Raw genomic sequence first — 12,524 nt, 5'->3', positions numbered from 1 at the left:
CGCAGATTGTATGCGTTTTGTAGTGCTGTGCTTGGGAACAAGACTGAGCCGTTTCTTAAAATCCGGCTTCGTTCTGTTTCAGGCTTCAGTACTTCGCCAAAACCGGACACATAACGTAGCCGGGGTTTTAGAAAGAGATTAATCATATTTCACAACTTCCTATTGGTCAAAAGTACGAGAAAAGGGCTGGGGGGGGGGGGGGGGTGCGCAAACTCTTGTAAAATAAAACAAGCCCTTTTGTTAAACCAAATAACCTAATAATAAAATTTAAAAAAATAACAATTGGATCCAGCCCCCAAACCCCTCATTTTCCAAGCAAAGAATGACCTGGGAAACATAGCAAAAGATCATGAACACACCAAAAAACAAACAAATCATGACAACTGCATTACTTTTTTCCCGATTGTATTTAATACAAAACCAAAAGCTACCCCAGAAATATTCAGTGAGAAGAAAAATGTCTCAGTTTATAACCTCCAAACATCACAATGAAAACATAAACTCATATAACATTGTCACAGCCCAATATCTAACAAAGACACTCATTACAACAAATATGGGTCTTTTTACAAGAAATCCATCCAAATCTTCTCGAGGTTCAGGTTGTTGTGGCCATAAATAAAACTAGGTACAGTCTCCCCAATATTTCTTGTGCTGTATCTTTCATTACATAGGAATTTACTTCGGAAGATTGAAAATTTTAAGTTTCCAGGCAGTGCCAGTTATACAGCATCATTAAAAATACAAAATGATTAAAAATGCAACAACGGCTAGCATAATTTAGTTACAACCTATAAGCTCCAAAATAACATTATTTCATCGAGCAATAAATACAGAGTGGCAACAAACGATGTACAGTTTGACATTAAAAAGTGCTTGAGTGATCTCTGGGGCGAGTCATTACTACAGACCAGCGGTTTCAGACGTGTTCCATATTTTGAAGTGACTCAGGTTGAGCTAAAGTTGCAAGCATAACCACTGTGGACGAATATGAACCATTTTCTATGTTCATAAAGGAAATGGATCATTGCCAGCTCATAGAGATGATAGATAATGTATCTCTAGTGTAGATGCATGGTGCAAAGTGACACCAAGCACCGACATACTGAAGGGAATTCTCAGCTTTTCAACATAGGAGGGCCATCATCTCCATACAGCTCATTCAAAGAATTATTACCAACAAATTCAGACCGTCGTGCATGACAGATGATCACCACATTTTTTATTAGCTTTTATTCTTTTCTTTTTTACAAAACAGTACACTTAAACCCTGTCACGTATTAAAGTGCTCACTGAAAAATTTGTTCCGAACCCTTGGTCCAACAATGCAGAATTTATTGCAGAATGCAATGACCATTTATGTGCTGACCTAAAATGAGGTGAAAGGAGTCATAAGCAATGCCAATTGGACTGGCAACACGTATTTTGAATTTCCTGCATTCATCACATGTCTGAGCTTTGTAATTCAGTTAGTAAAATTGAGTAAATTTGCACATCAAAACATCTCCTCTCAACATGGCGCCAACTACATGTATAAAACAGAAATGACCTATCCTGCATGGGACTTGCAGTTGGACTATTTTTTAATTGTGTTCCCCTTGTTCCCAAGTTTCAAGTTTCACCTCGAAAATAGATTTGCTTTTTCAATTGCTAGTTGCCTAGAAATACAGAAGTTATTCACTTTTGAATGAGACATTGAACCAAAAAATCCACTGACGTTTAGTTATTTAATTATTTCCCCACAAAAATCTCACTATTGGCTGCCAGACAATAATTCAGCTCTCGCAGTGCGGGCTCAACTGTGCACAAAATATGAAATTCCTTTTTCAGAGGGTTGCAGATGCTCACAATTGGAACAAAGTAATTTTTTTGTTATAACAAAAATACAAATTGAATATTCGTGAAGAGAAAAAAATCAGTCAATATTTTGAAGAGCATGGGATATGCATAAGTTGAAAAATTTGCTGAAGAAATAATTATCAACAGACATTTGCTCAGAAAGAAAGATGGCTCAAAGGCAAGTTCATTCTTTACATGTACACAAATGTGAAGCAGATTTGACAAAATATGACATTCAAGGACATATCTTCCAATGTTCAAATGTGTTCAACTTGTTCAAATTCGCAGCACGAACACTTGCCGCGATGTCGCAAATTTGTTGAGGCATTTGCATTTGTGCCGTGTATTAACCAGTGTCATATGAAATTCGGACTCCTATGAAATCTGGTCTCTTATGGATTCTAACCCTCACACGTGACCTGTTACTGGCCCAAATATCTTAGGCATGCACAATACAACCAAGGAGTCCCTATTTCATAGAGTCCAAAGTTCACGCTACACCGGCCCTAAATTGAAAATTAGTCTGGTGAACTCTGTGCCATAATATGCACACCAACATAACTGTGCGGATGAGATTTGTCCTTCACTGCTTCTCGTGAGTAGTCTTATCAGTGCCATCTAGAATTCCTGAACAGTGTGTATAGTCTCAGAACACTCCCTTGTTCTCTCTGTCTTTCTTGCAGTCTCAATCATCAAGGACAATTAGATAATCCTCATCGTCCTCCTGTTCATTCACTGACGGCACCATCTTGGCTTTTTTAGCCGGCGTTGGAGAGGTCATGACCCCTGCGCCTCCTTCACCTGATGAGAGTCTGCGTTTCTTGCTGACCGGCATCGTTTTCTGGATGGCAGAGGCTTGGTCCATTTCTTCTTCTTCTTCATCAAGCATGACAAGGTCATCATCATCGTCGTCTCCTGAATAAAAAACAACAACACAATAAAAACCCAGAAAAACCAGAATGATTACTGGTAAAACAATGAGCTGCACCTAATGTTTTTTTAGTTTCATTCCAAAAAGTAGATTTGTTTTTAAATTGCTATTTTTCTAGCAAAACAAAACTTATTCACTTTCGAATTCGACATCAAAAGAAAAAAAATCTGCCCGCTTTTAGTCATGTAATGTTTACTGTACAAAGTTATCGTTTAGTTCATTATGGGCGCAAAAGCAACTCAAATCAAAGCATGTTTTCAGAAAGCTGAATTTGTCCAAAAATACAAAATGGTAGCTTTTTTGTTAAAAATATATACAAACTGAAAATTTGTTACGACAATTTTTCTTTTACATGTTAAAGAGCACGGGTAGAGCAACTTTAAAGGCATACAAAATTATTTTGGAGCCAGAACTAGATACAGATCCAAGGTTTGTAAAATGCCCAAAATCTGTACCTGGTGCAGGGCCAGCCTGACCATCGTTGGTGTTGCTAGTTGTACTAGGAGTCCGGGTACCATTCGTGCTGGTACCCGGTTGAGCCTCATCACTGGTTCCCGATGGTAGTTGGTCTTCTGTAGATTGCAATGGTTGAGGTTCTGAAGCTGCTGATCTATCCATGACCTCAAATTCCTTCTCATCTTCAAGTTTGTCACTGTGAGGAGATTTTGCATTTTGTTAATGAAATGTAAGCTTCACTAAAATGTCAACGCTGTAAACTCCCCCAGACCCAGAGTCCCAGTAACAAGTCACTTGGTTTGAGTCCGGTTCCTATTAAATCCATTAAATTAAAGGATACACGCATACATCCCATTCCCCAGAAATCATTGATGAACATCGTTCAATAATCTGGATTTTTATTCCTCACTTCACCAGTGTTGAGCAGTACACTAATTCATGTTCTTACATAATGTCCTCAACATTGTTGCTCGCGATTGCAACTTTGAAAGTTAACATCATAATTTGGTTTTCAATATTAAAATAAAAGAGATGGTGGTAAGAGACCAACAAGTCACGATTCCTCAGAGCCAAGTCTGAGTCATGATTGTCGAGTCTGAGTCTGAGTCCTTTGACTTGAGTCATACAACTTTGTCAAAATCTCCAGATGCAATTTCCAATGATCTATGCTCAATAGATTTGATGACACCGAGGCGGTGTGACATTTGTAAATTGTCCACTGAATCCAAGTTGGTTGAAGAAACAAATGGAATAATCTTAGCACTGACCAGTGAGTAACATTCAGCGTCAGCTGGTAGTTCTGGAGGAAGTCGTCTGCCTTGAGTTGCACCCCGCTTCTCATGAACTGGCCAAGTACCTTGAAGTTGTTATCTGAGGAATGCAGAATGACAAAGCAATGAATGCACAGGAGACAATTTCATGACTCTGCTAAGCACACAGATAACAGTGAAGGGCAATTTCACAGCCATTTTTGTCTTGTGCGTACGTTCAGGGGCATTCCTTAACAACTACAATATTAGGTGTTGGTGCAAGAAAGTCTTTCACTGGCTCTCACGAGTGCGCCATACAGGCGGTGGCATAGCAGCCATAAAAAGGGGAGGGGCAAGAGGAGGGAAGGGGAAAAAGGGAGGCTAGCCACGCAGAACGATCAATGCGCTGAATGTGCTCTCTACACACGACCTGTACACAGCATTGTCTATAGTTTCTGAATAGAATTTATGAGGTATACCTTCCGTTTCTCCTTCTTCACTAGAGATGAGAATCAACCCCCTTCCATCATCTATCTCCACATCTGGCGCTATCATCCCAAACTCCTGCTTGAAGATCTGCAAGAACCCAAAAGAGCCAAAGACGTTCAAGATCCAATCATGAAATACAGTCCATTTATGAAAAAAACCCCAGCATATTGAACAAAGATAATTTAATCATAAAAGACACAGGGCTAGATGTTTGACATCTCTTTCTATAAATTACAAACTTGCTTAGTTAGTTTTTAATACTTTTAATGTCTTGAAGTATTTCATTATGACAACAATTGTTAAAAGTCTACTTAGACTTATAAAGAAAACTAAATGTTGATAGAAATAATGTAAAACTAATAAGGAAAGTCCAATTTACAAACCTTTTCTTCTAGTCCTTTCACTGTCATTGTACTCAAGTTTAACTTGACTGAGGCCTGTGAAAAAAAATCGATTCAATTGAAAATGTTATCTTTCCTCTACTGAAATTCAGAAATTCGGCAACAGGAGTGTAAATGAAACATACTAAACAATGAAGTTCTCTCCTTTTTTTATTTCTCTGCTCCATTGCTTTATTTCTGTACCACAGAAAGCACAGCCAATTCATGCACATTGGCTTCAGCTCTGTCTCTGGCTACAGTACAGGCACTAATGTTATGTCTGTGGCTCTGGCTTCAAGGTTAGGCATTGATGTGTATGAAGTTAAAAAGGTAGAGGCCACAAGCCAGGTAGCCATAGTCAGAACCTAAAGCCCAAGTTTGAGAAAATAGTCCATGCATACCTCTGGTTTGGGTGCGCAGACGTAACACTTTGGATTCGGCTTATCTAACGGACATGTCAGGAAGAGTTTGTTTCTTTCATTTGCTGTCCTCTTCAAGAAAATCTGTAAGAAATGGAATTTAGAAAAGTCAGTTTAAGTAGCAGTAAAACCATACATAAATTCAAACAATCTTTAATTGTAGAACAATCGTGAAGAAAGTTAAAAGACCTTTTTAATACTGGGTCTTGCTCTGTGCCCATATAATTGCACAGACATTTTATACTCAGTGCTGTTCAAGAGCTTGTGAGAGCAAATTCACAAGCTTGGTCAGGTGGGACTCGAACCCATGTCCTCCTCCTTACAAGTGCAGATGTCTTAACTCAACATCTCCTCAATGCAAAAACTCACTTGACATTCTCCTCTTTATAACAATAGAGGGCACTTTGAGCCTGTGTATTCAGTGTTTATGTTCTATTGGGTTGCAAATGATTTCTTCTGAAAAAGATTCAGACCAGAATGACTAACAAAAGGAAGAGACCAAACAGTCACACCAACAGACAGACAGAGAAGCTAACCATTTTGCACTGGTCCAGACGTCCGCGTAGCACCTTGAGTGCTTCCATAACGATAAGACCAGCTACAATGGCATTGGTGGTCGCTATTGCTGGAATGATGTTCCCTGCCATAGCTGTGATACAAAAATAATAAAAAGACTCATCAAATAAACCAAAAGAAAAAGAAAGAGATCAAATAATTTTTTTAATTTCATTTTGGGTTGCCGTGAGCAGTCAAGTTGAAAAGCCAGCTGCACCTACCAGTTAGTCTGTTAATGGCAGTTGACTAGTTACAGTGCCTACAAGAAACGAGGAACAGGATTTTTTTAAGTGACTGTGAGTGTTCAGATAGCAGGAGCATTTAAAATATAAAAATGAATAAGATGGGTGTTTTGCATAGTATAACTGTATTTGTTGTTGCTTTACTGACTTGAACCCTCATTCTGGTAACATTAAATATTTTAACGTGAAATTTGAGCATTTAAAAATTGAACTTTTCTAATTGACCCAGCCATAAAATGTACAGCAACGCAAAGCTTACATTTTATAGTAAACCTTGTATTTCTTGCGATTCCAAAAATGTAGGCCCTGATGTTGGAGGCGCAGGTGACAAAATCCATTGCTGGCTCCTCATCCTGAATATTGAAGAAAAAGGCAGAGAAATGAATGCATGAATAATTCCTGCATTTAACTTCAAAGGGCAAGTTTCAGTCTGTAGCCTGTCATGTTTTTAAAGCCTCCCTTCACAGACATGCTTTAAGTCTGTCCATCAGGCCAGCATTTATCTCCGGTTTCCTTGGCATGAAACGACCAACTATTTCTACTCCCCCTGGATGGGATGCCAGTCCATTGCAGGTTACTCCACAGCTAATGCCTGTATCCATTTACATGTTTACTCCTGGATAGAGGCAAGTGGGGATAAAGTGGTTTGCCCAAGGACACAATGTATGACCAGCAGCTGGATTTGAACCCTGAACCTCTGATCATGAGTCACAAACCCTAACCACTGGGCCACACTACCCCACCCTGACATGTTTGGTGAAGGATAGAAATATTCTTGCAAAATGAGTAAAAAGGGTTTGTTCTCAAGTCAGTTGACGATGATGCAGTGTGGTCTAAATGGGATTGTCATCACCAGCAGCCTTTGGTCTAGGCGACCTTTATCTTGAGAGACTTGCTTAATTGTGAGCATTTTCTTGTAATCTCAACATAAACAGCATCAATCATACAGTGCTTGTAGAGAACTTAATGCTTTTTGTCCATAGCCTTGTGATGAGAATTTGTGCTTTGCGGTTTAATGCTTGGACTATTACTTGTTTCATTTTGCAATCTTCACTAAGTTCACTTTGTAGTCCATTCAGTGTCACACCCACCTTGTCCCAGACCAGTTCGCCTCTCTCCTTGTACAGCTGTTTGAGAGAGTCCAGCGAGTCTTTGAACATGCTGACACAATCTCTGATGCTCAACTTCCTTTGGTCATGAAGCAAGGTGCTTTCTTGGTTCTCATTCTGTTCTAAATCTGAATAAGGAGGAACAAAGTAATAACTTCAACTCTTGTCCTCTTGATTTTTTTTTGGCTATAAATCGTGATCGAAAGAATGTCAACGTACAACAGTTGTCAAAATGAGAAGCCTGCTGAGAGTAACAAGATCCAACGGGAGCAGTCACCCAAGGCCAAACGGCCTCTGTGTCTGTAGCTGCCAGAAGCAACAAGATCCAATGGTGAAATAACTTGATGGGACTAAGTGTACATGATGATGACCTGCCAAGAATCTTATTTGAGACCTAGATTTCTTCTCCAATTTCAGTGGCATTTACATTGCTTGAAATTTTTTATAAAGCTTCTCCATGTAAACGTATTTATGTAGTACCGCACGTAAACAATGATGATGAACTTTAGGACGATAACTGTAGGAAATAACACTGAAGTTGAAAAGTGATGCCTTTAAGGCAAACACCTCATGGCACACCTTGAACCCCTTTGGTTTGGTTACTACTACTTTATCACTTATTTCTGATGTCAAATAAAATAAATCGGAGAATCTGTTTTAAGCAATTAATGTGGTGTAACCTACCTTGTTCCTGAGGTAAATCTTCCCAGTCTAGGGGGACTGGCGGCCGACGTTTCTGCCATAGTTTGTCCATGGAAAGTAGGTACTTTACATCATCGTGGAAAAGCTAGCATGCACAAATGTCAAGAAAATGAAACATTAAGGTATGAAGTCAATATATTTAAAGCAGGAATGCAATATGTACTTTTATTCTCAAAAAAAAATACCCAAACACTTTGAAACTAAGAATAAGAATAACAGTTAAGTAAAACTAAAAGGTCAAAATTTATCATCAAACATCAATCAACAAACTTAAGAGGTAATTTGAAGACAAAAAACCTATAACACGATAATGTGATGATGTACTCACAAACCTTTTTAAATAACTTCTGGGCGTTGTACTCTGTAGATTCGGCCCACGCCCTTGTGGAGGTTCTCTCGACCCCGCCTACTCCACCATCCTTGGGTGGGTCAGAGTTCATGCTGTCTTGACCTGCGTCTCCGGCTGCTTCGGGGTCTGCTGTGTCTGGTGAGACGTCTTGGTCTGGATCCTCCTCGCCAAACAACTGGCTACAGTGAACAAGAATAAAAAATTTAACAAATTATAATATCGGCCTCTTGGGATCTTGGGAGATCTTGGGTTTTATGGGGGATCATGGATTTTCTTGGGCACTTTTGAGTTTATGAATCTTGGGATTTCTTGGAACCTTTAGTTTTCATCTGGATCCTGGGTTTTCTTGGGATCGTGGATTTCTAGGGATATTTTCAGTATCTTGGGTATTCTATTGAATTCTAGATTTTTCTTGGGAACTTGGGTTTTCAGGATTTATTTTTTTCTTTCGGGCTAAAGAGTTCTTCAGGACATCTTGGTTTTTCTTGTTGTTTTTTTATAAAGGACTTACACAATTAAATCATTGCACAGCTGCAGACGCAAAACATGTTTACTAGTTTATTGATGTTTACTAGCTTACTTGAATAAATGTTTGGCCCAGACGATGCAATGGATCGGCTCGGAGGGCGTGTTGCGTATCGTACAGCCAGGGAAAGACTTCTGTGCTTGCTGGGGTAGACACTCGTAGCATTCCGTAAATCCCTGAGAACCAAGAAACAAGAAAATGCTCACATTAATCGTTACTCCTAGGCATCTTTCTTGAAAACCATCCTGAATCTTTGGAAATCTTCCACTGTGCAAGAATCTGATGGGGCATTCATGAGAGTTTAATGTCCATCAAGCCCCATATAAAGGTAAGGAGTAATCTTGCAAGATGTTCAATATTACCTAGTGCACTTGGGTCACTTTATAAATGTGGGGTCCACTTTGTATCCTGTCCCTGTTACATCTGACATCTATGATTTTATAATTCTGACGCACTCCTTAATGCAGTCCTCCTCCAAGAGTGTTTACGAATAGCCAACTACCTACACAACAAATCAAAAATCTTCTGAAGTCATTATATAATACTCAAATGGCAAAGTTACAATGTACCATGGTAACAGGGACAGAAAAATGTTACATTTTGGACCCTAAATTTATACAATGACCCTTACTGATCTTTTCTTTTCAACCTATCAACGGTCACACATATTTCACAGGGTGAATAGTCACCCACTAGTGCCCTCCAAGCCAGTCAATATATTTATATTGTTACCTTCTTTATGACAGCCACTTGGCCCAGGTAGCCACCAGACCCACTCTCAATCAGCGGCACATCGGCAGCTAAGCACATTCTGTTGACATGGTTGCGGGCCGCTGAAGAAAAAACATGGTACAATATATGTTCCCATTTTTTATCTACGAACACAAACTATAATTAGCACAAACTATTGTTGGCTTTGTGCTGTTACTCCAAGGAGCCTAGGAGGGGGGAGGCAAATTGTTAGGAACAGCAAATTGTTAGCAAATGCAACTGTTTTTCCACTGAAAATACAACAACCCACAAACCCAATAAAACTGTCAGAGAAACCAAAACTGGGAAAGTCATTTCCGCTGCTATTTCCATTTGAACCAGTCAGCCTGACCCAGCAAGATGGTGGTGGAGTAACAAAGATGTCTGTACGAGCACGCAGATCTTGGTTTGACCCTCACTTAAGCAAGCTTGCATAATTTTTCTCTCACAAATTCTAGGATAGCATTTAGTACACAGTGATTATAAATAATAACATCAGTGAAGAACAAGTACAACATCATGAACTATGGATACGAGTAGCAGAACTCACCCCTGTTGTCTAAAGCATTCATTACCAGCGTAAACTGCATGAAGAACTCACGGTTGTACTCTGGACTGGAAAAGCAAACAATAACAAATAAAAAAATTATGGATTATGACAAGATGTGTGAGATGGTCAGGACATGATTTTTTTTTGCGAAGCAAAATTCAACCAAGAACCAGCCACATTTAATACAAATCACTGAACATTATGACACAAAACCTATATTTGCTTCTAAAGCAATATTTTCTGTGCATATTTGTCCGCCTGGCACTCAATGAAATTGGCACAGAGACAATGGACTTGTCAAAAAAGCTAACAGAAATCCGAACTTACGTGGTAATGCTGTCATGCCTGGCATCTATCTTGGCGTTTGGGTTGAACCTCAGGGCACTTTCCTTCGCGACCTGTGAATTAATGAGCGCACATCTCCTGTTATTCAATCTTCTGTCCAAAACAAATCCTACACTTTTCTGTACATGGATTTGAAAGAATGTTCTCATTTTTGCCTTTTGAAAATTGAGTTTGTTTTACTGGTCCCACTTCTTTTTATCAAGAAACTGAAAGTTGTGACAATGGACAAATTGTATCAACAGAAAACAGGTCTTTCTAGTTGAATGGATAGACAGTCAAGCTATCACAACAGTCTCAAGTAGTTTAAGTATAGTTGGTCATTGGTCGACTTATTTGAGCCTCCTAATTTCAACATCTCAGCCCCATCAACTTTCTCTGTATTCTGTGCCCCACTGTCACATGTAAGGGAAAAGTGTGGACATTTTGTGGGTTTTTCGACTTTGAAATATAGACTTATAAATTTAATATTTTTGAAGCAAAACTGGTTACTTACACAGGAAAATCAAGTTGGGCATTCCTAGATATCAAGTTTCTGTGTAATTTCCTGAGGAAATCATATGATAAAAGAGGAATTTCAAAAGGAAATTTGCTTGAAAAATGTAAATTTTCCACACATTTTTCCACAGGTAGCAGTGGAGCCCAGGATACAGCAGTCTAGTTTCAAGGCCCCATATATGGGGCTAAACTTTAGCCCCATATAAAATAACCCACCTCTGCCTTTGATTTGCCGACATGTTTCTTGTGGAAGAGGAACTGTCTATTCAAGTTGCTCACATCAATTGTATCCAGATCAATCTATCAGGTTGGGAAAAATAATAAATATATGACAATTCAAAAAACACTACACCTAATCTTACTGCATTTCAATGGTTACAAATAATATTCAAATTTCTTTCATTCAGTGCATAATGTTAAGCAATTCCTTAAAGAAATTTGGCAACTTGTACGTAGGTGTTCATACTTGACAAAATTATAGCTAGTCAATTACGAATTGTTCAATTTCAAAAATTGATAAATTCATGGCAATTTAACAAGCATCCTACCAACATCAATGAAATCATGAGTACATAATGTACAACTGACACGACGGCTTTTGGATGTTGTACTTAGCATAAATAATCGAGGGGCCCTGTGATGGGCTCTTCTGATCCCTGCATGCAAGTCTTTTCCCACGATGCTACGGCCATAACCCAGGCACGGCGCACTTTAAATGTGCACGTTAAAGTGTCTCCACGTTGCTTCGGTACGTAAAGGGATTTATTTTTTGCAAAATCAGGACCCGTTCTTTATTCAGCACAACAACGAATGTGACTCGAGTACCAGACATGCCAGATGGACTTTTGGGGGCAAAATGTACTACAGTACAGTCTACAGCGTTATTTTTAGCACATTATGCAAATCAAATATGTTCGTTTCTGTCCTGTATTCATGTGGTAGTCTAGTTGTATATTATAGCAAATGTTGGTATTCCAAGTATAGGGCTCCGCTTCACGGAGCCATAGTTTGTAAGCTATACTTTAGCCTAGTCGTCTTGACAAAATTACATTTCTTTAAAAAGTTATATATTTATTTAGAACTCTACAAAATATATTATTTGTATAGCATGTATTATTTAAACTATAGGGCCTATATGTTATTCTTGCAAAGAAAATCGGTCGAAATATTATGAAGTTCATTGCATCTGCAATTTAAAGTTAAACAGACAAGAGTCAAGAGCATGATGAAAATCATGAAGGAAACTGTCAACAAACAGACAAACATGACAAACAAACAACATTGAACAAGGTCATTGAATTTGTAACTCGCAAGTTGCTGATTTGCTGGTTATAAATGCCTCAATTACCACAACAATATCCTGGAATCCTGTCAGGACAAGGTTCTTCAGGAGTTCGCACCCAATACCGCCTGCTCCCACCACTAAAACCCGGCAAGCAGAGACCATTTCAGCAACATCTTCGGGCAAGATTCCTCGCACGCACGCCGCCATCTTCGCTAAATGCACGGCGCCCTCTTGTGTCCACTTCGGTTTATTTCTTTGTCCCATTCTCGCCTCAGAATCGAATGAACAGGTTAAAGCTGATCTTTTATTGTCCCAAGGTTTCTTTTAATTTCTCTGTGGTCCCACCAAAACAA

General features: G+C 39.0%; 1 protein-coding gene across 1 annotated transcript; it reads right to left on the bottom strand.

Annotated features, from left to right (window-relative positions):
- Positions 1–388: 388 nt before the first annotated feature.
- Positions 389–12,411, bottom strand: LOC119739548 (SUMO-activating enzyme subunit 2-like). Its single transcript, XM_038214526.1, has 17 exons — positions 12,235–12,411; positions 11,103–11,186; positions 10,374–10,444; positions 10,047–10,111; positions 9,479–9,579; positions 8,801–8,922; positions 8,204–8,399; positions 7,854–7,956; positions 7,152–7,297; positions 6,320–6,413; positions 5,800–5,912; positions 5,246–5,347; positions 4,848–4,901; positions 4,455–4,551; positions 3,994–4,096; positions 3,226–3,422; positions 389–2,754 (listed from the first exon to the last, which is right to left on the bottom strand). The coding sequence occupies exons 1-17, from the start codon at positions 12,376–12,378 to the stop codon at positions 2,525–2,527; spliced, it is 2,022 nt and encodes a 673-aa protein (XP_038070454.1). The 5' UTR covers positions 12,379–12,411; the 3' UTR covers positions 389–2,524.
- Between the last annotated feature and the right edge of the window lie 113 nt (positions 12,412–12,524).

The sequence above is a fragment of the Patiria miniata genome, unplaced genomic scaffold (assembly GCF_015706575.1).
Source record: "Patiria miniata isolate m_02_andy unplaced genomic scaffold, ASM1570657v1 HiC_scaffold_30, whole genome shotgun sequence".
In the NCBI taxonomy this organism is placed as follows: Eukaryota; Metazoa; Echinodermata; class Asteroidea; order Valvatida; family Asterinidae; genus Patiria; species Patiria miniata.
Note: the sequence above shows the minus strand (reverse complement) of the source record. Positions and strands in the feature narration are given on the sequence as shown.

Coding starts and splice junctions, on each gene's coding strand:
- LOC119739548 (XM_038214526.1), bottom strand. CDS start 12,378: ATGGCGGCGTGCGTGCGAGGAATCTTGCCCGAAGATGTTGCTGAAATG. Junction 8,923..9,478: donor AAGTGGCTGTCATAAAGAAG/GTAACAATATAA, acceptor CTTGGTTCTCAG/GGATTTACGGAATGCTACGA. Junction 7,957..8,203: donor CCCAGAAGTTATTTAAAAAG/GTTTGTGAGTAC, acceptor TGTGCATGCTAG/CTTTTCCACGATGATGTAAA.